The following is a 24919-nucleotide window of genomic DNA, read 5'->3' as shown; positions in this document are numbered from 1 at the left end:
AACAGATGATTTATTTCCATGTAAATAATGTCTGTGGAATGATCTGGATTAAATAACTCCTGTGAATTACAGTCGGGATCTTTGTGAAGTCCATTTTATAGGCTCCAAACCATGACTTCATTTATTAGATAACAAGTACAAGTTAGGTACACAGTGAGCCGGAGGGAAGAGCTACAAGAAGGCTCTGGAAAAACGGGCAGAGATCAAAGTCTCTGGAGGAGATTCAATATGTATTCAGTGGGCTTGGCAGAACCATATCTGCCTGAGCAACAGTACAAGGACGGAGTTAATTGGAGCCACCTTGCTGGGAGCAAGAAACAGCTGCCTAGACTTTGAATAACCATAGATCTACAAGCTCCCAGTTAATTTTGGGATGCCTCCATTATATCCACCGAAATTGGGACAAAAGACACTGGCTGAGAGGGAATTTTTATGTCAGGTTTTAGGAAGACAGTAAGGATCAGTGAACTGGGCTCTTGATCTGTGTATACTGGAAAGGTTATCTAAAAGAGAGAGAAAATATGAATCAAAACATTTTCATGATCTTTCACAGAATGGTTCCTCAGTATTTTTTTAACTTGTGCTGTGATGTTTCTCCATGTTTTGAGCCCTCAATCAAGGACAAGGCAGTCTATTCCCTGACATGATGCTTCATTATACTCTGCTGATCAATGCCAGGAAAACCGGTAGTGAGCAGGCTCAAAACAGTAAGAGTGAGGAAATGAAAGTCTTAAGGAAAGAAAAATAAATCCCAAGACCGAAGAAACCAGATTTTTTCACAAAAACAAAAGCTGCCTGCCATTTAGCTTTCAGCAGCCCTTCCCTTCATTTCCTAGGCAAAGAACCCCTAAATCCACAAATGACATAGTGCGGGCGATCTGAAGGCGAATCGTCAGGATCGCAGGTGCCCCGCAACCCACCGGCGCTGCGGCTTTGGAGCGTCTCCTCTGAAGCCGCAGCGCCGCGCACCGAGCCCGGGCTGCCGGCTGCCCGCAGGACGCGGCGCCGAGCCGGCCGCGCCACGCCGCGGGCTCCGGTCACGCACAGCCTCCTTGGACCGAGGTGACCCCGCGCCTCAAGCCGCGGCTCGCGGGCCGCCCGCACCATGACCCCGGCGACGGCTTTGCAGAGCTGTCACAAACGGCCCGTGACGCCGCCGGCCCTGGAGCCGCGGTGGCGGCGCGGAGGGGGGCGGGCGGCCGCTGGCAGGCCCCGCGGCGGGCCGGGGAGCCCCGCGGGGCGGCCGCCGGGCCATGGCGCTGCTGCCCGCGCTGCTGCTGCTGCTCCTGCCCCTGGCAGCGCTGGTCGTGGCGGCGGCCGCCGTTCTCCTGGGCCTCCCCAGCTACGACATCCCGCCCGGGGTGAACCAGCCGGCCAAGCTGCGCCTGGTCCTGGCCGTCCTCCTGGGCACGGCGGCCCTGGTGAGTCGCGCCCTCCGCTCCGGTCGTTCCGGGGACGAGAAGCGGGAGCATGGGGGGGGTGTGTGTGTGTGTGCAGGGTTTCGCGGGTGGCCCCTCGGTCGCAGCCGCCCGGGTGCCCCGCGGTGAGGGTCTGCAGCCCCGGCTGCGCTGAGAAGCCAAAACCAAAGGGGCCTGGCATCCGCGCCGCATGCCCCCGCCGCCCTCATGCGATGCTTGCGGCTCCGCATCGCGGGGGGAGCGCTGCAGGGCAGCACCTTCCATCGCGACGATGCTCATGTCACGGGCAAAAGCCATTTCGCGTTCAGAAGCGCTATGCCAGGGCATGTTAGGAGAGGCTGCCAAACGGCCAGGTTGATTTAAGTCTCCAATTCGGAGCTGAGCTGGTGTTTTGCCTGCTAACTGCCCAGAGCTTTAGGCGAAGTCACCTTGCACAAGGAAAACTACAGCCCTTTAGACTGCTCCTGCCAGGGCTGACATTTATGGCACAAAATCCAGTTAGTGCTGCTTTACTTAATCCTTGGACTTCCTTCTATGGCATTGCGTAAATGGCATTACAGCTCCCTCAACTCTTCCTCTGTCACTTATTCTATCTTCTAACTTTTTTAATCATTTATTTTCTCCTTCACTCCTTTAGCCAGGTAATTTCATTGTTTCATCAAATATAAGCAGATGAGCACAAAGGTGTGCTGACAATACTGACAATACTCCAAGACAGATGATTTGGGCAGCCTTTATAAAATCCTGCTATTAGAATGACATGGGATTTCAGTAATGGAAGTAGATTTTTTATAGTCTTAGGATGTGAGAGCTTGGGAAAATTGTTTTTATCAAATGAGAGAGCTTTATTTTGATCAGAAAATGGGCCAAATTGCTGTACATGAAGCCTAGATTTTTCAGTCTGACTCTCCAGATTCCAACTGGAATGATAAAAGGCAGAACTTCACCTTTTTGGTAAAACTAATCTAGGCAAACTTAAATGCTGTTTTCTGACAGGGCATTCCTAGCACGAAAACCAACCATGGAGTTACTTTCCCTCCCTTTTTGCAATGGGTTTATTAAGGCAAGCCCCAAGGACTAGAGACTGTATTAACTGAACTCTCTTGTCAGTACTGAGTGTGCAGTAAGCCATTTAGAGAGTGTTTAAGAGATGCTTTCATAGCCATTATCCTCCTCTGTGAACAATCCTCATGGTAGTTACTGTAACCTCTTGTGCTGCTGTTACTATACCTTCTCATGGTGTAGCCATACTTTACAACATGACTTTCTTTGTTTTGGTAAGCTTTCTTTACAAAGGTTTCTTTAACCATAAGGTTTCTTTAAAATGTCCCTCAGATACAGTTCAATGTAAGTATGATGCAGAGATTTTATACTTTGGCCAACTCAAGACTTTTAAAGAAGCCTTAATTTCTCTTACCTTTAACAGGGAAAGATTTTGGAGAAGACTGGACTTTGCAGTCAAATCACTTTTGGCCGATACGTGCGACAGGGGCGGAAACTAGGGGTGGATCCAAAGCTCTTTATCCAAGACCTGCAGTTTAACAAAGTACCTGTGAGGGTTTATCAGCCTAAAGCTACCTCTGATGGGCAAAGGAAAGGTATCATCTTCTTTCACGGAGGAGGCTGGGTCTTTGGAAGTCTCGGTAAGCTATTTGCTGAAGTAATGACTGCAATGTGGAAAGAACATTCTCATCTTCATATAAAACAGAAATAAGAGAAGATTTCCTCATGAGATTTGGGAGGAAATCTGAAGACAATTAGGTGCCTTTCTGGAATGAACATTCCCCAGCTATCTGATAGCAAAGCACTAATGAAAATCTTTCTTTTCCAGATACCTATGAAAAAGTATGCCGCTACCTATCCAGGGAAAGTGAATCGGTAGTTGTATCTGTTCAGTAAGTGAAGTCTATCCAGTCCTGTCATTAGGAGATTATTGTTGCTGTGGTGGCACAGAAAAGCTGCTCTGGTTTGGGGGTTGTTCTTTTTTGTTTGTAAAGAAACTTCTATAGAATTCACAATTCACTTAGGTAAAAAGTCTTCCTTGTGCTGAACATATGAGCATGTAATAAGATGCTCCAAACATCTGTGATTGGTAGATAAAGAGTAACCACACTCTCATTTTACACATATGAAGCAAAGGCACAAAATTAACTTGTGAAGAAGACACAGGGAGTTTTCAGCATGACTAAGAAATGCACAAAGTCTTGGTCAGACCCTTATGCAGAAGATAATCTTAATTTACTGAATCCTTGTGACTGAATGTACAATTTACATCTTATCCACAGTCACTAACTGAGGAATGCCTGCTTGGGAGGTAATCAAGTTCCTGACCTGGAGGAAAAGCACCTAAAAACAAGAGGGCTGGAAGATGGCATAGGATTCTGCATACTAATGTCATTTCCTTCTCTTTCATGTCCCTCTTTCTGTGCTCTAGGTACCGTTTAGCCCCTGAACACAAATACCCTGCCGCCTATGAAGACTGTCTTAATGCCACCATACACTTCATGAGGAATTTAGAGCACTATGGCGTGGATCCTGCCCATGTCATTGTCTGCGGGGACAGTGCTGGGGGCAATCTCGCAGCTGCTGTTAGCCAGACGCTTACAACTAGATCAGACCTCCCCAAACTCCGTGCTCAGATCTTGATCTACCCAGGCCTTCAGGCCTTGGACTTCAATTTACCATCCTATCATCAAAATCGAGGAGTCCCTCTCTTACTCCGAGAACGTGCCGCTTTCTTTGCTTTGCAGTACCTAAATGGGCACGCACTGCATATGCAAGAGGTCTTGGAGGGTTCCCATATTCCTCCAGATATGAGGCTGAAGTACAGGAAGTGGGTGAGTCCAGACAACATCCCTGAAAAGTTTAAGGTCAGAGGTGTGAAGCCACTTACACCTACTGATTTTATAGCTGAAGTCTACGAGACAGTGAAAAGATTCTGTGAGCCCAACCTGTGTCCACTGTTAGCTGAAGATGCTGTTGTTCACCAGCTGCCCGAGTCTTTCATCTTGACTTGCGAGTACGACGTGCTAAGAGACGACGGCTTGCTTTACAAGAAGAGGCTGGAGGACAACGGAGTTCGAGTGACCTGGTACCACCTCGAGGATGGATTCCATGGAATCATAAGCCTATACGATTATTGTGGTTTCTCATTTCCATCTGGGAAAAGGGGATTGGACAGTGTTGTCAACTTCCTAAAGGGCTTATAGTAAACATCTTAGATTCCACGAGTCTGTTCATGCCTCAATCTAGGAAAATATCTTTTTAGGATATTTAATATCAGGTAATGGGTAGTCAATCAAGGGTAGCCATTAATAAGGATAAACAAGGCTCATCAGAACCTCATTCCAGCTGTTAGTTGGAACATGGAATATGCAAACCTTATACAAGCTTGTAGCATGCTGCAAGCGCTTCTCTTTAGCTATGTCAATAAAGAACAACATTGTTTTGAATGGGCATCCTGGTTTGTCCCACTTGTTTAAAATAAAATGTGTCTATGAAGAGAGACTGTGTGTTGTGCAGGTATGTGTGGTGTGTTAGTACAGTGCAGTATGTCCCGTACATCCCAGTGTTTTGAGACATACTCTGTGCTCTGATTCTGGAGGAAAAAGCCCATCTGACTTTAGTGGGTTAGGAGCCACTCTTTTGCGTAACAGTATGATGCAGCCTAGAATGAGGTTACTGGAACAACCATCACCATGGTGATAGCAAACAAACCATTCTATGGCCAAGCAGTTCCACATATCACCCACATTTCTCAGCACACAAGGCAGGCAGAGGAGCCCCTTTCTGCCCTAGTTTTAGCACTGGACTCCTGAGTAGTCTTTCACCCATGTAACTTGAAGACATTTCCAACAACCAGGGAGAGTAATGCCGGTGAGACAAAGAAAACTGATTGCATTGCAAACAGATGGACAAGAGTGGTGGAAAACTAAACCCAAATACTCTCCTAAAGTTCTCATTGGAAACTGGCTGGAAGAAAGAGAAAGGGTAAGACTAGGCAAGCAGTGTAAGAGCAGAAATAGAGTGGGTCAGAACCTATGCCATGGAGGTAGTATACTACTGTAGTCATAAGCCACAGTCCAGGCTTCTCTCAGGGGACTAATAAAAGGGAGAAGGATAAGTATCTTGTTTGGCCTACATTCACTCATTACCTTCATGATTTGCCATTCTTTCTAAGCCAGGCCAGAAGCAATGCCTAAGCATGGGTTATATTGTGTGGGTCACACCAGGCCAATGAAAAATGCTGTACAACTTCCATACAACTATATAACAATGTATACAACTTAAAAATACATATCAACATCAAACAAGGGAAGTTTCATTAACCCTTCCATAAGTTAACACTTATTACTTGTTTCATAGGATCTGTAATAACTGAGATATTGGTTTCATTTTACTGTATAAACGAGCATTTTTGCTAGCAGAGTTGCTTGATAGATTCCACACCCTGCTTAAGAGCTGAGCAAAAATTAAACATTAGACATCTAACTTTCTCAAAACATGCCAGTTAGGTTCAATCCTGGAGTTGTTGGGGCAAATCCTCCTGACATGGCTAAAATTACTTTACACTTCTTATTTTTTTTTCTGGAGGAAAATGCTAGCCTGACCTGCTGTGGCAGAAGCAGGAGCAGAGAGACAACCAGGGAGTCATTCATCCTTTTTAGATGTTAGTTCACATGGCTTGTGAAAGTATTTTACACAAAACCATGAATACTTTTTCAAGGGTTGTACAGCATCTTATATTTACATGAAGGAATCAATCCAGAATTTTACAGTGGCTGATTTTTATCAGCTGACTTTCCCACCTGAGCAGAGATTTCAGTCCAAAGAAGTGCTTTTTAAATAAGCAGATGAAGAAAAGAGCATTGGAAGAGAACTTCTGTAATTATCAGATTGCCTAAGTGTTGTGTATCTCTCTAGCTTATAAAAGATGTTGAGACACCTGGCCGCAGCATATACAGAACAGACTTCATTTGGTTCCCAGATCTTCAACAAGTCCAAACACTAAAGAGAACCATGATGGAAAAAAACGAGGTAAGTAAAAGGAATTTCAAATGTAAGGCTGTGTGTGCAACATTCCAAACAGTGATGATCTTTGACTAATACTTAAATCATATTTTGTATCCTTAAGTGTATGAGTAAAGGGAGGTGCTGTAGCTCTATGGCCAGTCTGCAGCACACAGAGCTCCCTTGTACATTTGATGAAAGCAAGATGAGTTTCAGAGGCAGACAAATGGTACATACTTCTTGGTACTCTCTGGTCGTTTCCCAGTCCCTGACCTGGAGGGTGACCAGAGCATACAAAGAAAATCAGTGTGTTATTACCAGCAAGGAATGGGTATTGTGTCTTTAGGACTATAAAGTGGGCTATAATATGAGTTTGTGGGTAAAAAAGGATTATTTTCATTAGCACACCTCTGATTCACAGGTATAAAATACGCTTCAATAAACCTCATATCTCACAAACAATTCTTTTCCAACAAGTATCATCTCCTAGAATGTCCCTTCCTCCAAAGTGCCTCCATCCCCAAATATTCTTGTCATTCTCTCGGGAGAGGCAGTTGGAAGGCAGTATATGTAATGCTAGTGCACAATGAAAACACTTCAGCAACACAAGACAATCAGCTTTTCATTTGCAGGATTCTTAAAAGTATCTGAAGGTCCATGATGCATGTGTTGAAATCAGACTAATCAGATCTCAGGACATACTGGTGTAGTTGCCTCATTTAACCATTTATATCACTTGAAACGCAAATGCCCTTATTTTAAAGGATTAAATTGTAAGTAAAAGTAATATAAGTACAGACAAAATTTTGTGACAGTCTGACTCAAAAGCATGTTACACCATCTGAATGCTGTGTACAAACAAAAAGAACATGGTTTCATGTACATCTCATTTCAGGGTCTGCCGACACAGCACTTCTTCAACCATCACGAGGAACCAAGAAGCCGAAATTTAGTATCAGAGTATGATGATAACTACAACAGACACAGTTACAACCCTATGCTGCCTCCTCGCTGCATCTGGAATGGACACAAGTTGGCTTGGGTTCCTAAGAAATCAGATTTCCCCATTCTTGGTAGTTTTTTGCATGATTGTTTCAATCAGATGGAGGATGGTGCAGTGGTCAGTGTACAGACTTAGAGCCAGGAACCTCCTTCTATTTTAATTCTGAAAATGGATCTTGTGGTGACTTTTGGCTACTTTCTTAACCAGTCAGTAGCTTATTTTTTGGCTTGATAAAGTGGAAATGTTATCCATACAACAATACATAATCACCTCAGGATGCAGTGTAGTATCAAGGAACAGATTTCTTCCCTCTGTACAATAATGCAAGACACCAGCTGAAAACAAAGCGAGCTGTGTGATACAACTAGTAGTAGAATTCATGGAGTGGTATTATGTTTCTGAACTTAAGTGACAGATACAAGTTTGCTAACTTGTTTGGTATCTACCAGAGAGACATTCATAGCCTTACATTTATGCCATTACTGCTGTCCTATAGCTATCTAACAGTGATTCTCCCTCACAGCCAGAGGGTAGACACACATGCCCTGGCAATAAAAATATCTGTTTTGTCCTTAATTTACTGTCAAAATAGTATAAATATTCCTTATTACAATGGTGGAGTAAAAATATATAGACAAAAAAATTAATTGTATAATTTCTGACATTTAATCATTTCCTGTCTCAGAACCACCCACCAACTATGGCCTTCTTGAATACCTGATGGAAAAATGGCACGAGAAAGAAGATGGAGTGATGAAGAGTGTCTACACCATCTCCTATGAAAAGCCACCGATTTCTGCTTTTGCTACTCGTCGACCTAAACAACCAGCCAAAATTTATGACTACTCTTCCAACCCAGGGTATCTTCCCCCAAATATAATTAGAATCATGGGCTCTGAAAGGGTTCAGAATTATCTGCAAGCCATCGAGCAACTGGCGAGAGATACAGAAGGAAGGGATGCCTCTGTGTAAACTGCTTAGGGTGATCTTAAGTACTACTTAATATAGCTTGTTGCCTAGATCTGTTCCATGAAGAAGGAATGAGAATTAGGTTATACAGGCATGTATTAGGTTAGAACAAATTGCTGGGTTATATTCTGACCTGCAGATGGCTGGAAATATTGCAGAAAACATTAAATCATTGCAACCAAAATGTTAGTCTCTTGCTTTCTAGTCAATGAATAGTTGCAGTGAGAAAAAAAAAACTCCCAAAAACCTGAAAGAATAAAAATCTCTTAATTGCTTTGTCCTGAGTTGGTTTAGGTTTTTTCATTTTTACACACCTGGCCAGACATTTCTTTGAAGAAAGAGTAGAAAAGGAATGTGTCACTCCCTAATGTGTCTGAAACATCCAAGAACAAAGTAAACACATGAAATGGCTGCATACCTAAGGACAAGGTTAATCAAGGTTTCTCCCAATGCAGTAAGCAAGCAGAGCTTGATTGCCCTTGACTTTACATACTGAATGGCACTTTATGGTAGATAAGCTACAAAGACATTACCAAACTGTAAATATTGAAGAAATAGCTGTAGGTGGCCCTTGTACTGCTGAATAGGCCACCCTGATATTTTACTCAGTTGAGTGATGTGAATGACCTATGTAGAAAATGCTGACAGAAGTCAAAATTCTTATTGCACTTATGTGCAACTTCTGCATTTAAATCCCATTTGCTTCAGAGGAGATACCTGCAAGATTCAGCTGCCATCGATTTGAGGCTCAACAATAAACTTGCAGCAAGCTAAAGGCTTAGATTAACAATATCTGGAATTAATTCAATGCCTATTTATCGCAGTAATTTTTGCTCAAGATTAGCAACAAGATAGGAATAAGATAAAGCATATACCTTAGTCTTGGCATGGACAAGCCTCTGGCCGTGGTATGTACAGAATTTTACCTCTGCAACATTTGTAGTCGCTGTGATTTAGGTTTCCTTTTTCAAGGTTGCGTTTTTAACCTAAGAACATGGACGATTCAGACCTATGTGCAGAGCAACAGTGGCACCTATTGGCAAAGGGATTCTTTGCTTATCTGTCAGACATCCAAGAAACGTCTGTGGGAGAGGTATACAGGCCCTCAGCTGATTGCATGAATCAGTAAGCAGCGTTGTTAATGAAACCTTTTAGAGACCCAAGAGCACTGATAATTAGATAAGCATTATATAGGGTTTTTTTGGCTTCAAAGGCCCTGGAGAGATCAAAGGCAATTAGAAAAAAATTGAACGCAAAATAGGTGAAAGTAGTCACTGAAACCCAGCCAGCTATTAGTGCTGTGTTATAAAACACACATGCACTTGAAAAAACATCTTAAAAATATAATATTTAGACTACTGCTTAGGCTTCATTTCATGCAGCTCTAAAAATCTGGTCACCAATCATTCTGAATTATTAAATATTTATAGTAAATGAAACATTTATGGTTATTACCTATTATGCTTCTAAAACCAAAGCTCATCAGCTTGATGTACAGGGAATTACTGAGATGCAGGAGTACCACCTGTGAAACTTGTATGAAAACATTAATTCCACACTTGTAAGCTGACTGGGAAGAGCTTCCCAAGCACAGGTCTGATCTATTCAACTACTGGGCAACTCACAAGTAAAATATACAACTACCTCCCCCAAAGGAAGCAAACAAAGCACGCTAGGTAAGTGGATGAAATGCATTTTGACTGAGAGCTTCTTAAATAGAAAGATGCATAACTCTACCAAGACATGTCAGCTGTGATTAATAACACCCAGTAGCAAAATACCTGCTTTGAACTGTTTAACTGATTAGCTTGTTTCACTTCAGCAATACAAAATATGCATCACAGATATTCAATACAAAATATGCATCACAGATATTTAGCTTTCTTTTTGGTGACTCAAGCCCCAAGCTGAACATCATGATAGAAAGAGTCAAGGCTTCTCCATCTCTTGATCAGAGTTCAGTGAAGGTGGAACCAAACACCAACCATCCAGTTATAAAACTGGATGAATGTGTCTTATTGTGGCATGCTCTGATGTTGGAAGACATGATTCATTAATGTTCACTAGCACTTTTGGACTCCTGGGTATCATCATAATATGCAAAGCACTACATTTTGCCAATGTGTCAGATTTATCAAGGCCTTTATTGAGTAACTTTTTTTTAGTCACAAAGCCCTTGTGGTCACTTGTGACTAGAAAGCAAGAGTGCACACGTCTCTTCAATGTTTCATAGAGCAAACAGCAGTTTTGATACAACTCTGTTATGAAAACATTCTAAACAGTCTTGATTGCATGAAATCAACTTAATCGTTAAACTTCTGTGACAGTGAAGAGACAAGGTGGTAGTTACAATTGATGCACATCTCTCAAAGCAAGCACATTTCTTGCCTTGAAGGAGACACTGATGTCAGCCTAGATAAGCTGCATAAACAGGAAGATGGACTCTTTGGACTGAAAATCTCAGGCAGGGTTGGGGCTCAGACAGTCAACACTGATTCTGCCTGGCAAGGTCTGCAATAACTGGAGACTGGATGCCAGATGTGAAGTGATGACGGTCAGAGACTAAATGGCAGGGTTTCAAGTCGAAGAGAAACAAGCTGTTGGCCAGAGGTTGTTTGCATGATCAGGAGGCCTCTTTCAGAAAGTTACTCATATTCCTTGTTAGAAGTTTTTCCTAATATCCAATTTGCAGCACCAGCAGCATGTCAGCAGCAGCATGGGATGCCTGATTTGTGCTATGAGCTGTCTCTAATGAAGATATTCCCTGGGTTATCCTTTTGAGTCTTGCTTTCTTCTAATGTAAAATCTACATGAGTTTAAAAGGCTGTTTATGGGAACTACTTCACAAAGGAGTAAGCTTATGGTATAGAAGGACCCGAGTTCTATTCAACAATGACCCATAAAGAAACTGTTATATAAATATCACACTAGTTGTTTTGGGACAGTAACGTTGGCTAAGAAGGAAAAAATCTCTAGGCACAGTAATTTTGTAGGGAGTTGCTCTTTATTGTCACATACTTTTATCCGTTCAATTGCAAAACCCCCTAAGGATGCCAATCTCATTGTGCAGAACTCAGTCGTAAACAGACAATACAAAGACAGCCCCTGGCCCAAAGAGCTCTCAAACCTGTTTAAATACTCTCTCAGGATTTTAAAAAAGGCATTAAACAAGCCAGTCCATTTTTTAAAAGTAAGAACTCAGGACTGGCTGCATAAATATGTACTTACCTGCTTCAGTGGTGTAAATATGTAATTTAGGCTGCTGCCTCATGACCCACTTTGTGCCTAATTTAAGGAACTGCACATTTGGACAAGAGGGTCTGGATGCCTGTCAGGTAAATATTAGAAACTGTAAATTTTCACAGCAGATTTAACACTAAATTTAGTTAGCACTATATATAAATAAAGAGAACATTGACCTGATGGAGGCTCTTGTCCTTGACAGTGGTTGGCCTGAGAGGTAGTTAAGAATCCCTAAGGATTGCCGCCAAAGTCTCCCTTAAGTTTCAAACAACTACATTCTGCTGTGGCAACCCTGACATCCTTTATATCAGCACTTTAAAAGCTTCAGCTGGCATGGAAGCTTACAGCCTGTCCTCCCTAGTTCACCTCAAGGTGGAGAACACACATCAGACAGAAAAGTGCTTATGGAGAAGAGGCTTAAAGGGTAGGCACTGCTAAGCTTCTTGTGTGCCTCGGCCTTGCAGCCAAGAAAGAGAGAATCTTGGGATTTTAAAAATTAAAGGAATTTTGAATTTCTACAGTGATACAGAAACTGCAGCTTTACACATGCTGGTTGCTGATAACTGCCCACAGAGTCAGCTTTCTAATTGAAACTCTTCAGTCTGAGATATTTAGAGGAATGCTATAAAAATCTGCTGGTTTGTACAGGCAAACCTGCATTCTTCTTGTGTTTCCTCAGATGCTCAGGCTTTGAAGGATCTTTAGTTATGTCAGTGCTCTCACTGGGCAGCCCACTCTCCCTCAATATTATTGACATTTTGTGTTATCAGTAATTTTACTTTTAAATATATACTTCACCCAGTCCAAGTATTTGTTTCTATACAACAGACACTGCCATCCCTCACCACATGTACCACTACATGCTGCTTGGATGCTTTTCATTACTGCTGTTACTTATAAATATCAAAAGCAAATCACTTCATGTAGCCTCTCAGGTGTTTCAGGATGAAATACAGCAATGTCACTGATAAACACAACGTCAGCCAGGCTGGAGCAGAGCAAGGCTGTAGGGAACATAAGGGCACTGCAGAGGTGTAGGGGAGCAGCAGGTGCAGAATTTGGCCTGATTCACCAGCGCACCTCGGTGCTTGGGTATCTGACAATTGCTCATGAGGAGCTGTCTCCTGGCCTCTCATCTGTGCCACCCCATCACAGCGTGCACAAATCCAAGTGTCAGCCAAAAGACTGCTGGAGATCTGGTGTAGTCCCCAGTGGCCTAGAGCCCCTCTTTCTTATGAGAAAGAATTTCTATTATCACTGTTTGTGTCGCATCTCTGTTCAGAGGATGCAGCTCTTCCAAAATCCTTGGAGATGGAGGGGGCCATTGTTACTATTCTTTACTTCTACTACAGCAAAAACAAGGTCAACGCAGGGGTGAAGGTAAACTGTGTTTGATTTCATGCAATTGACACAAAAAGCAGAGCTTGGCACACACAGTTTTAAATGCTACATGGCTGACAGACCAGGCAGCAAGGGGTCATGCTCTCCTTTAGGAACAGTGCTTTCTTTTTTTTCTGGAAATAGTCAATACACTCACTACAGGCTGGGTGGAAAACAGAAAATGGTGATGCAAGCCTGCCCACCAAAATGACCTGCAGTGTTTTAACATGAACAGTTGGCACTGCCACACACATTTGTGTGATTTAAACACTGGCTGCTTTCACCTTTCACACTCCATGATGTAATTTTTGAAGCCATCACTGTATCCAAGAAACGATGCTCCCATAGTTTCTGGGGGAAACCAGCCCTTTTGTCAGTGCTCAGACTCTAAGGAGGCAAGGTGATTTGCCTGCAGTTAGTCAGCAAGAGAGCTGGAGAAACACACAGGCATTTTGATCCTTATTTCCATATTTTAAACACTTGACTAAACTTTCTCCCCACAAAATGGTAGCTTAGACCAAACTGTTCTGCCTGATTGTTCAGACAGCACTGTCAGCCTGTGTTTACATGATCAGTGGTAGGCAGGGTTGTTGGTCTGTACCTGTTTGATTAATGAGTCTCTTCTCTAACTGGTCCACAGGAACAGCTTCTTATTTTCTATTTATAGGGACTATTTGCAAAGCCACTTCAGTCAGCAGCATTGAAATCTCACAATCAGCAAACTGCTACAGGGAAAAATATGCTCTAATTAATATTAAATGAGAAATGTGCTCATTTTTTTCTTTCCTTTTTCAGAGCTGCTAATGAGGAAAATCAAAATAGCACCTTCCAGTGAACTCGTGACAGATCTAAGGTGTTAGAAGTTTAAATCTGAACACAAACAAATCACTCTCATGCCCCCAAATATCAACTGTGTTAATGGGAAAATGTCAAAAATGCCTGTGAGGTTTCAGATGGCCTTTAAAAAAATAACACTGGCACCAAAACCCCAAAATAATGGATCAGTTTGTTACCAAGCTGGAATACATGTCATGGTTTTTTAAGGTGAATGTAGCTTTGGCTTATGGTGCTAGTTTGACAATCTTAGTGATCAGAGTCATCTGGTTCCGCCTGGAGCTACGACAGCAGGCGCAGAGGCAGGGTAAATTTATTCAGAGTGCTCTAATTTTATTCAGATTTGTTAGAATAGAAAAGTGTATTTAGCTTCAGACAGTGAGAAATAGCAGCTTTAAATCATGTCTTTTACAGAGATTACTGCTGTGGAATCAAAATGGTAGAATTTACCAGCTTCATTTTAAGGCCTATTTTAAGGAGATCCACTATAGCCAATTATTTTCTTCCCTTTAGAATTCTGCAACAGTAATTACTTCCTTCTTTTCACATATATGATGAAACTCTTATGTCAGGAGTAGAACAAATTGCCTACATGAAATAAACATTGACATGCAGTTTCAGTGTGGTAACAGTCACTGTATGACTAAGCTGAAATACCTGACCAAAAATTTGCTGTGAAAATTGCATTTATCATTGTAGGTCCTTAAACCCTGATGCAAATGGCGCTGCAATATTAATAACACAGCAGGGACACAGACTATATTTCGAGGGGGAAATTAGGAATTTTACAGCATCATATGCATTACATGCACTATAGCACAAAATAAATTGGAAACAGTGGAAAGATTTCCAGCTGTCTGTGAAAGATCTATGGTCAAGCTGTTAATACTTAGTGTTTAAAACTGCACCTCTTGGGATTACAAATATTTCTGTTTCTAGATGCTGATGATTCATAAGAAATCCCCTTTTACTTGTATCCACTTATTGACTTGCACTTCAAAGTTTTGGGGGATATTCTCCCACTCTCATCCCACAATTTTTCTTTATAGATTCAATCACATACTGTACAATTAGCCAGCTTCAACCTTGAAACCAAGAATTGTCATTATTGATGGTGTAGAAGGCTGTGAACCACCACCAAACATTTTTTCTTTGGTTTCACAGTCACATTGTGAAAGCTGAATACTCCCTGTGCTCTCTTCCCAAGATGTTGGGACTTTCCAGAAAGGATCACACAATATTTTAGCAAAAGATACCAACTGTAATTAATCTGTGTCTAATGATGTAAGAAAGTATGTGCTGGGACTCATGTAGACACAGGTAGGTCTATAAACAAGACACTGATGTGAGTTCAGTATTAGGAACACAGCAACCTTTAAGGAGCAGACCTGTTTGCCTGTGGCAGTGTAGCTTGAGTGCACAGAGATCAACTTTTTGGAGGGTTTTGCAGCCTGTGCCACATGCTGTGCAGCTGTGACAGACAATTTATTTGCACCTAGGACAGTTAACACTTGCAGTCACAGTAAAGGGATGTCTTTGATCACTACAAATAGTAATAGCACGCATCCTCCTAGCTTATATGCAGCAATATAGCAAAACTAATTTGAGCATCACCATTTATCCTCTCCAAAAACTTCTAGGTGATATTCCAGCCTCACTCAATTCAGAGGTGAAAGTTTCATTTATCCAAATATCTGTGAGAACTGCAAAAAAGATCCCCAATTTGTCATTTCTTCACCTTTCACAGGTAGGGAAAGGCACTGACTAGCCATTTGCTTGCCCCAAAGCTTTGCCATCATGAGTTTGATTTCAGAGACAATTGCTTTCAGACCTTACAGCAAAGTGCAAAACATGTACTTGAAGAGGTTATTTAAGCACTTGGCTTCTCCATTGTGCTACATGCCACCCAGGAAGCAAATTCCAAGAACACGTGTCTTTACAAAATAACCTTTAAATAAGACAGCTGTTGATGCTGCACATCTAATCTCAGACATTTGGCCAGTTAGCTTAAACTTCTGACAGGCTTTGGCCACCTCTATATGGAAGCCATATTCCACCATCAGTTACATATATTCATATCACCGTAGAAGCAAATACAAAAAACCTGCAAATATCCACTTACTATATGAAGGGATTGATTCCCCAACTCATCTGGGAAAAGTAATCAAAGCAGATTGGAACAGTCACATTCCAGCCACCAGACAAATAAGATTGTGTTGTGTGTATCCCAAAATAAACATCATGTGAATTCTCTACTTGGCCAAGAAAATGGAAATTATTGGGAAAGGGAATTATTGTACTGATCTATTGATGGATGTATTTTGCCCTAGCTTAAAAATGTGCTAAGAAGTGGAAATTACAGATGTACGTGCACTTTGGATTTTACTCCTTTTCTGTTCAAAAAAACCTCATACATAAGAACCCTGCTGTAATCCTGAACCATTTAATGCCCGCTCTTTTTCATTGTGCTGATCGTGTTACTCCACAAATAACTTTAAAAGGAAAGTGTTTGGGGCAGAGACAATTTATCTCCATATTGTAACACATCCTTGGATGTTGGCAATAACTCGGCAGGTAGGTTACTGCTATTTTGCAGTTTGCAGTCTGGCTTCTTTTACTGGCAACCCCTATGCCTTCTCAGCCCATTAGTTGCCTATTTCTGCTCCCATTTCTGCTTTTGTTGTAATTTTTTGATTTAAATTGTGTTCTCCTTTTAACTTGAGCACTGCACAAAGCTTTGACTGGCATGGGGAGGCAGTTCTGGAGAGACAGAACACCCGTAACCTCTGAAAGTGAACAATGCCGGAGGAGAAGGACAGCCTCAAGCTGATAATCCATTTTGAGGGAAGCTCTAGCAAACACATTTCACTGAATCGCCAAAGGGGAAAATAAAAAAGCCAAAAAAATTGTGCTGATCATTTTTTTTCCCTTTCATTTTAGCGAAACACAACGTTTGGCTGCAGATCCTCAGCCAAATGTTTTATGAATTGGGAATCTCCCAAGCTTTTTTATTTTAAGAGTTCTTGATCTTCTTTTCCAGTAAGTCAGCATTACTGCAGTAAACACTGAGCCTTTCATAACCTTGCTATGTGTGATCCCTTCTGAAAGTGACTCTGCAATCAAATGTACTGGGATTTCATAATAGTAATTTGCCACACTGTCAGAAATAGGCTTATCATGCTGCTGTCATTGGTATCATGTGAACATCACTCAGTATGCTGTGCCCTTCAAATGAAAGCCAGTGCTCCAGCCAGTAGCAGAGAGAGAAGGAAGGAAAAAAAGCAAGAGTAACAGCACATTAACTCTTTAACAAAACCAGCCTTGTCTGAAGAAGAAAGCTGCAGAGGTACTGTGTGGGCACCTGTTTAAACATCATTAACAGTGATTGGATAATAAAGCTGTAATTTTTTTGCAGTCTCCCTGAAATCGCTGGTAAGTCTGTTCCTGTAGTCTCTCATTCTGTCCTGTAGTCTCTTATTCTGTGGAGTGTGGTATCTACTAATGTCCAAACACCACTAGAAAGCCATCACCCTCAATGCCCACAGGCTGTTAGCAGATGTTGAGTAGTTGTTCAAGTTTTAAAAATATATTTCCATCCTTTCCCTTTTCAATGGCTCTGAGTCACTTCCTAAGCTCTTCCTGTAAAAACCCTTCGAGACTGGGAACTCACACATAGAGCTTTACTTAAAGAAGCAATAGGTAACATTCTTTAAAAAGGGGCTCTGACCTGTACTCACCCAGCTGAAACAGTCCTTTTCTCAAAACAGTGCTTTTCTGCATGGTTCTGTCAACGAATCTGGGGGAATCTGGGATTGACCAAACCAACTTGAACAACAGAAACTTGAGTGGACATTTGCAGTGACAAGTGTAACTGACTGAAATGATTTCTCTTAAAGATTATCCAGAAGTCTATTTTCATTGAGTAAACAGAGAAAAAAATATTAGACTGTTCAATTCCATAAATTCTAGCAACCAGCATGAACTACAGGCTTAATACTGCAGGATTGCTTGGGCTATGGATTAGATGTGTTGTGCCTGAAGAGGATATATCTTGGTGGATAAAGCTTTAACCTTCACAGCTGTTCAGGATATTTCTGAACAGCATGGGAAGGAAGAGGAAAAAGAACTCACTAAGCCAACAAAATCCAAAGCCATACTCCTGGTAATGGCTGTAACATCTCAGGTTACATTTTAAAACTTTTTTCTCCCCAGGAACTCATATTATACAAGAGCTCTGGTCTTCAGGCAAAGAGGTAATGCTAAACTTAAGATTTAGGATTTTCAAACATACTGAAGTTATTTGGATACGTCCAATTCTGAGCAGCAGGTGCTCAGCACTTTAAGGTCAAGTTCCTCGGGATTTCTCAAGTTGCACACTAAGAATCAGTTGTTACTTTAGAAAGTGTTTGCTTAAGTCATTTGGCTGTTTTAAGAATTCATTTTATTAATTGAGACACCCACAGTGATATTTAGATGCTTGAGGGGGACTCTCCTGTGAACGAATCAGCAATATAAACCAATCAAACTAATGTATTTCTAATGCCAGAGTTTTGACACTCAATGTGGATGGCTCTTCCAGTAACACCTTCTGTTTAATTTAGACCACTCCAGTTTTTTATCTGGCAAGACTAATTTTCTAAGTGATTCTGAAAAAGAGATAATAAAAATCTTGTGAGCTAATGATTGCATCTCCTATAACAAGACTCATATCACATTGAGGTGTGTGCTCTTTATGACCTTACTTATCTACAGACTAAAGAAATCATCAGAATTTGGTTCACACAAGTTTCAGGCTGTGCTGTTCTCCATTCTCCTGTAAAGAGCAAAAGTGTGGTTTGAAGTTTTAAGATGGCACGAGGAATGAAACCTCACAAAACGACTTTTGCAGTCACTTCACATAGTGGAACTGCACTTCAAATATTGCACCTCCATAATTGTGTAAATGAACAGTAATTACAGCAATTTTGTGTGGGTTTTGTGCCTGCAAAGCACATAGTGTCAAAATTGCTTAAAAAGATTAGGTAAGATTTGAATACAGTAACATATATTAGGCAATCTGTTCAAATACAATTAATTGTTGCTTCCTTGTTGTGTTGGCTGGTAAATGGCAGCAATTATATTTTACCATAAACAGAACTCCTGAACAACTCCAACATTTTATCAGTAAAATAAAGCATTTTGATAATTATTTTTTAAACTGTTGGAGGGTGTAGCAAGTAGAGAAATAACATCAAGAATGATACCTGGTCATATTCCATGGACAATCGGCCTGAAATGTAATGCCAGGGCCTTCTACAGAAATTATTCATAACGAGCTCCCCATGAAGGTGTACCATTACTCCCTGTTCTGTCTCATGAACCCAGGAAATCTGTTTTGTTGATACTAGTCTACTTTGGTTGTTATAGAAATGCCTTCAACTATGCTGCCCAGTTCCTTCTGATCTCGGGGTTAAATTAATTCAAAAGACTCCCTGCCAGGATAGAGGTCTGAGCTTGTGTCAACATGTCTTTAGAAATGCATTAACAAGTTGCTCCACATGTATAATTAATAGGGATGAAGGAACCCTACACTGTCAGAAAGTCTGTACTCCGTCCTAGTACCTTGTATGCTTCTTGATTCTTTCTTTCCTTTACCATGTCATTTCTAGAACATGGAATAGTTCACCATATATTATTCTTGGAAAGGTGAATCTTATGAAAGCAGTAATATTGTAATGAAACTATTTTGCCTCTCTGTACATATTTTATGCAGTGAGCTCCAAGTGTTTCAACAGAGCTCGATTAAAAATTAAGTCTCTGTACAGCTGTGTCAGGTAGGTAAGTAGTATCATATCCATTTTACGGATGGTTAAACACACAATAGAAAGGTTAACTGCCTTGTTCATAGCTGCTCACCAAGTTTGCTGCACTATTGGGAGTGAGAATCCAGACCTGAATAAATAATCAATACCTCAATTTGGTAGCTGATGCACAGAGAAATGCTGCTTTCAATTTCACCAAAAAGAATTTTCTTCTGGTGGTTCTTTTAATCAAGTGAGGTATAACAAAACATTTACATAGTCTCATCTCAAAGGAAATCATATTGAACTCTTTTGCTAAATTTTATACAAAGCTTAGGTCAAAGTCAAAGAGAAATCTGACATTTTGAAACCACAAGTTGTTTTTTGTGATGGCTCAGGTGGAAATAATTTGTTTCACCAGTGCATTTAGACGGGTGAACTGGCTGATACCTGCACCACTCTGAATGCTAGTGCAAGCCAAAAAGTCAGCAGTGGCAAGTCCTTTTTCTTCAAAGAGACGGTATTCACTAAATCTATTTGACAGCTAATATTCAATCCCATACTGAACACAAAATTTCCTTCTTTCTGAAAAACAGCGCTACAAGCAGCAGGCTCAGAAGACAGGACTACTGCCTTCAGAGCTATTTTTCCAGCATCCACAAAAATAGATTCCAAAATGCTTTGTTTTGCAGCTGTGAAGTATACAGCAATACCCTCAACAGCATATTCCTATCTGTATCTTGCATGCAGGGGAAAAAACCCAAACATGTCCATTTAAGCTAATTTATGCCTGAACTCTCGTTTCTTTCTGATTTTGGGACTTCAGAAACTATGTTCCAGGTAAGGCAAACTCAGCTGCATAGCGCATGCTGTGCTGACAATTCAGACCAAGAGATGGCTCCATGGCTCTGACAGAGCCAGCTATGGAGCACAGGAGGGCATCCCTCTGTTCACTGTGCTGTTGTTTTGGTGAAAGGGAAGAAGGTAGAGAAAACAAGTGCAGTGCTGTGGAAAGTGGGATTTGACTGAGTGATTAAGTCTACCGTCCAGCTGGTCAGACACAACAGCTGTTGCTGTTACAGTCCTGATAGCATTTCATTTATTTTAAAACCTTATCTTAAAGCTTTAATATCCATTTAAATCACTTCATCTGAAGGTGGCAGCAGGGGGAGATCATCTAGTAAAAAACATGGAAAAAATGACAGACAAGTCTTATGTGTCACTTTGTGAGACAAAGCTTTTCCACTTAAGATTGGACATCCCTAATTTTTCTAGTGATGTGACAGAAGACAAATCAAAATCCTGGACACTTGACAAAGGTTCATTTTTTGCTAACAGGAGGCATGTGGAGAGCAGCTTTATAACCTAAAAATTGTTCCCAGTAATGAAGTGAGTGCCCTCACTCACACTTCCCCATTCTGAGCCCTCCTGTTAAATAGAAAAATGGACACTTGCCATAAAAGTTTAAGAATAAAGTGTCAGGAATCTATGATGATACAGATACGAAACAGGCAAAGGGATGAGTTCATCAGGATTTGCAAAGTAAAGCTTGGAGATGTAGAATAAGCACTGAATTTTCCTTGTTGACTGAAGATAGAGGCCAAGCCTTCACCCTGCTGTAAATGGGGTATGTGATGGAGGCTGCAGCAATAGTGTGTCTTGCAGACAGTGAACTCTCAATTCCTGCATCTAAGAAAAGAACAGATGGACTTCAGGATGGGCAAACAGGCCACCGAGCGGCAGATTTCTCTGCCCTCTACATTTGTACCAAGGATATTCTACAAATGATCCCCACAAGCCTGACTAACATAATTGTCACTACAGCCCCCTTTACAGCCCCTGCTGAGGACACAGGTATGTGTATACTAGTTGCTCTGACAAGCCTTGATTTTCCTCAATGCAAAGGTTATTGTTGTTTTTGACTGAGGTGCTCGCTGCAAACTGTATTTCCTTCTGGGCACTGAGCTAGGTTACAATTTTGCTCTATTCTGGTGGGAGGAGATGATTTGCTCTTTTTCTGTAAGACTGCAAGGAGACACCTTGAAGCAAAAAATGGCTTCGAAGTGCCAGGTTGCTTCACAGAGCAGATGGCTGGGCTAGGCTGAGGTTAAAGACATTCATTATAAATCTATCATCAAACTAAGACATAGATGTACGGTGATTATCAGATTGAGAGAATGTGCTTAGAATGACAACTTCTATGTTGCTGCCTGAGCTACACAGACTGCAGCCAAGTTTTGGTAAGCAGGGTCAGATCCCCTTTTCAGAGAGCAGGCAGTACTATCACTCAGTGAATCCAGCAAGAATGTGGAAAAACTCCACAGCCTTTCAACACAGAATGTCTGCCTTCACCAAATAATGCCACTTATAATCCTAAATAAAAGCAGCATTCACCCTTCAATGCAGAAACCACCAATTCAGGTTACTAAAACACATACAAATCACCACTACAGAGGTGCACATAAAGTTGTCTCCTTTCTGCATGGAAATGTAGAGAATAAACATCCCCACACACGTGACTGCAGAGCTTCCACTGTTCAGGCAGGACATTCGTTAGATAAATCTGTGTATCGTGGTAGGAAAGTTAATGCAGCCCTACCAATCTTAACCCAGTGGTGGATAATCTGCATCCCATATACCAGTATTGAAAAAAATCACCCTGCATGAAGTATTTTCCTCTGAAAACAATAAAACTTCTCAGCCTCATGACTTCTGTTCCCTCAAGGAACAATATAAATTAGACTGTTTTAAATCTGTAGTCGTTTTCTTGCCACACAGTACAATGTTCATGGCTTTATGGTTAGAACACTTCCTGCTTTCATTTAAAATGTGACATTGCAGAGTTTATTTTGATTTGGTTATTAAAAAAAGCCATACCAGACTGAATAATCTCTAAAGCAGTTTTCCCTTCCAATTTTTGTTTTACAAAATACTTTATTTGAAGATGGGGACAGTACAGTTAATTTGTCATTCCCAAGAGTATTCCACTCAGCAGTATTCCACTCTTGGGAACACCATTTCCAATTGGATTTTGAGAATTTCCAACTCCAAGTTACCATTTCCACAATATACATCACCCCTGTGGCAGTTTTTACCAAACACCTATCTAAGGTCTGTAAATATGATGATCTTTAGGATTTGCCAGGGGAAGGAAATCCACTTGCATCTCTTGAAGATACAAACTAGCTTTGTTTTTCAATTAATACAATCACAAGGCAACTGAACAAAGCAAGGGTCTGCATAGTCAATGGCATCGAGAGGCAATTTTTGCAGGTAATTAGTTAGGACACTACAGCTCTCAAATTCAGAACTAGTGCTATTATAGGTGATATTCCACATTTCCCTGCTACTATATAGGCTTTAACATGGCCATGTTACAATTAAGGTCACCTATGAAAATACTACTCAATCTGATTATATCTCAGTTTCTTTATTAATATTTACAATACCTCTGACTCATCCCTCTGTGCAGCCTCGTGTTTTTGAGACAATCAAATGCCATATTTACATGGAATCTGTTGGGAGTTCAGGGAAGTGTCTTTCCACCTTCATGTATATTGTTAATATGGTTAATAAAGACATCTCTATGCATTTGCCCAACTGACCAAATTGACCTTAAGGGATTTATTCTGGTCATTTCCTCCTGTGACCCAAATTCACATTTGAAGCCAGATCTTCCAAGGATAAAGAGTAATACTTTAACCCACTGCAGATTGGATATTTAATCTAGTCCTAAGAGAGTGACAGTTTCTCAATTTGAGAAAAACTGGTGGGCAGAAATAGACTAGAATATGTTCACAGTCATTTCACTCCCTGTTAAATACCAAGAAGACCAAACATTATTTCTACTGCAAAGTGTTTCAATGCTTACCCTAATTAATAGGCATCCCTCCCTGCCAATAGCAAGCCACGTCTTGGAATGTCAGTTAGCCGGACTGTATCACAATTAGATTTTAAACAAAGGTCACATAGCAAAGATTTAACTAGGCAAATGGTGCTTTGGTGGGGGGAAAACTTTAGAAAACTTTGGAAAAATTGAATCAGAAATTCAATTGACATCAATTTCTGCTTGAAATAGCCTATTTCATACCTGGGTGGGAATTGGCTCACCTTTAGACCTCAGCACTGCTAACACAAAAACACTGCTGCTTTGATGCAAACTTGACTACTGAACAACTCTGTCCCAAGCTGTTTCACTCCTTATTTGTTGCTCACCTCCTTGCAGACTTTTCACTTCCCACAAAACTAACAGTAGAAGACTGCTCTGAAGTGTTTACTTGTATGTTTTTGACAATCCCCAAAAAAGCACATTATGCACTGCTAACCCAATGTTACACAATTTCCCATGGCTTCATGGAGCTCTGGGTGGAGTGTGAGAGCTGATGGGAACCGGAGAGACACATCATAACTCAGTAATTCTGCTTTGCAACAGAAGGTCTCCTGTTGCTCTCTCTGTTAGCTTAAAATGGAATAGTTTTCTTCCTGCTCTTTACAATCATAGATGGCTGGTTGGTGAGCATAAATAAAAACTCTGTTTTTTCTAGTTTGCTGGTTGGTTATTGCTGTTGGTGAACTGTATTGCTGTACCACCCAGAAATGATACCAAACTGAGATCCTGTTGTTCTAGATACAATCAAAATAGGAAGATACAGAAACCACGACACAATGAGGAAGATGGTGGCAAGATGAGAGAAGGGATCTGATTAGAAAGACAAGTAATTTTATTACAAAGCATCAGCTATGATTAGATGATGTAATTGAGCTTTTTCCACAGTTACTTTCTACCACTCTATGACAAGGTTGTACTGCTCCAATGTTAACAGACAGGACACGAACTAAGTGTTTCTGGTGGCTCCTGCATCTTACAGTCTGCTTGGCACTCAGAGCCCATGCCAGGTCTTAGTCTCCAAGAGATTTAATTTTGTAATGTATATTTCTCCTTTCTTTTTTTGAAAGAGTATGCAAGGATTAAGCATTTCAATATCATCTTCACCACAACAAATCACAATGACTTACCTCCACAGTAAAGCATCTCAGTTGCCACTAGAACCTGGTAAACAGGTTATATCACAAATGGTAACATTATTCTCCCAGATGAATGGTCAGACCTGGAAGCTATCAAAACCCTGCTCCTTCATTCTGGGGGACATGAGTTGAACTTAGAAATGTGCCAGCTAGCAACCCTAGAAACTGAAGTACTTTACTCACGTAGCAGGTAGGCAGCACATGCTGAATCAGTAAAAGATCTTGCATAGGGTTGCTCCCGTGGGTTTGGTTTGAAA

At 41.1% G+C, this 24919-nt stretch overlaps 2 protein-coding genes across 2 annotated transcripts; both read left to right on the top strand.

Moving 5' to 3' along the window:
- Positions 1–1230: 1230 nt before the first annotated feature.
- LOC104557836 (arylacetamide deacetylase-like 4) lies at positions 1231–4885 on the top strand. The gene is made up of 4 exons (XM_062013004.1): positions 1231–1421; positions 2845–3061; positions 3250–3313; positions 3853–4885. The coding sequence occupies exons 1-4, from the start codon at positions 1254–1256 to the stop codon at positions 4625–4627; spliced, it is 1224 nt and encodes a 407-aa protein (XP_061868988.1). The 5' UTR covers positions 1231–1253; the 3' UTR covers positions 4628–4885.
- Positions 4886–4914: 29 nt separating this feature from the next.
- Positions 4915–8403, top strand: CFAP107 (cilia and flagella associated protein 107). Its single transcript, XM_010202185.2, has 5 exons — positions 4915–4940; positions 5264–5408; positions 6342–6455; positions 7324–7501; positions 8117–8403. Exons 1-5 carry the CDS (start codon positions 4915–4917, stop codon positions 8401–8403), a joined length of 750 nt encoding a protein of 249 aa, XP_010200487.2.
- Positions 8404–24919: the final 16516 nt, after the last annotated feature.

This window comes from Colius striatus, chromosome 21 (genome assembly GCF_028858725.1).
Source record: "Colius striatus isolate bColStr4 chromosome 21, bColStr4.1.hap1, whole genome shotgun sequence".
Taxonomy (NCBI): domain Eukaryota; kingdom Metazoa; phylum Chordata; class Aves; order Coliiformes; family Coliidae; genus Colius; species Colius striatus.
This window is presented reverse-complemented; position numbering and strand designations above follow the sequence as displayed.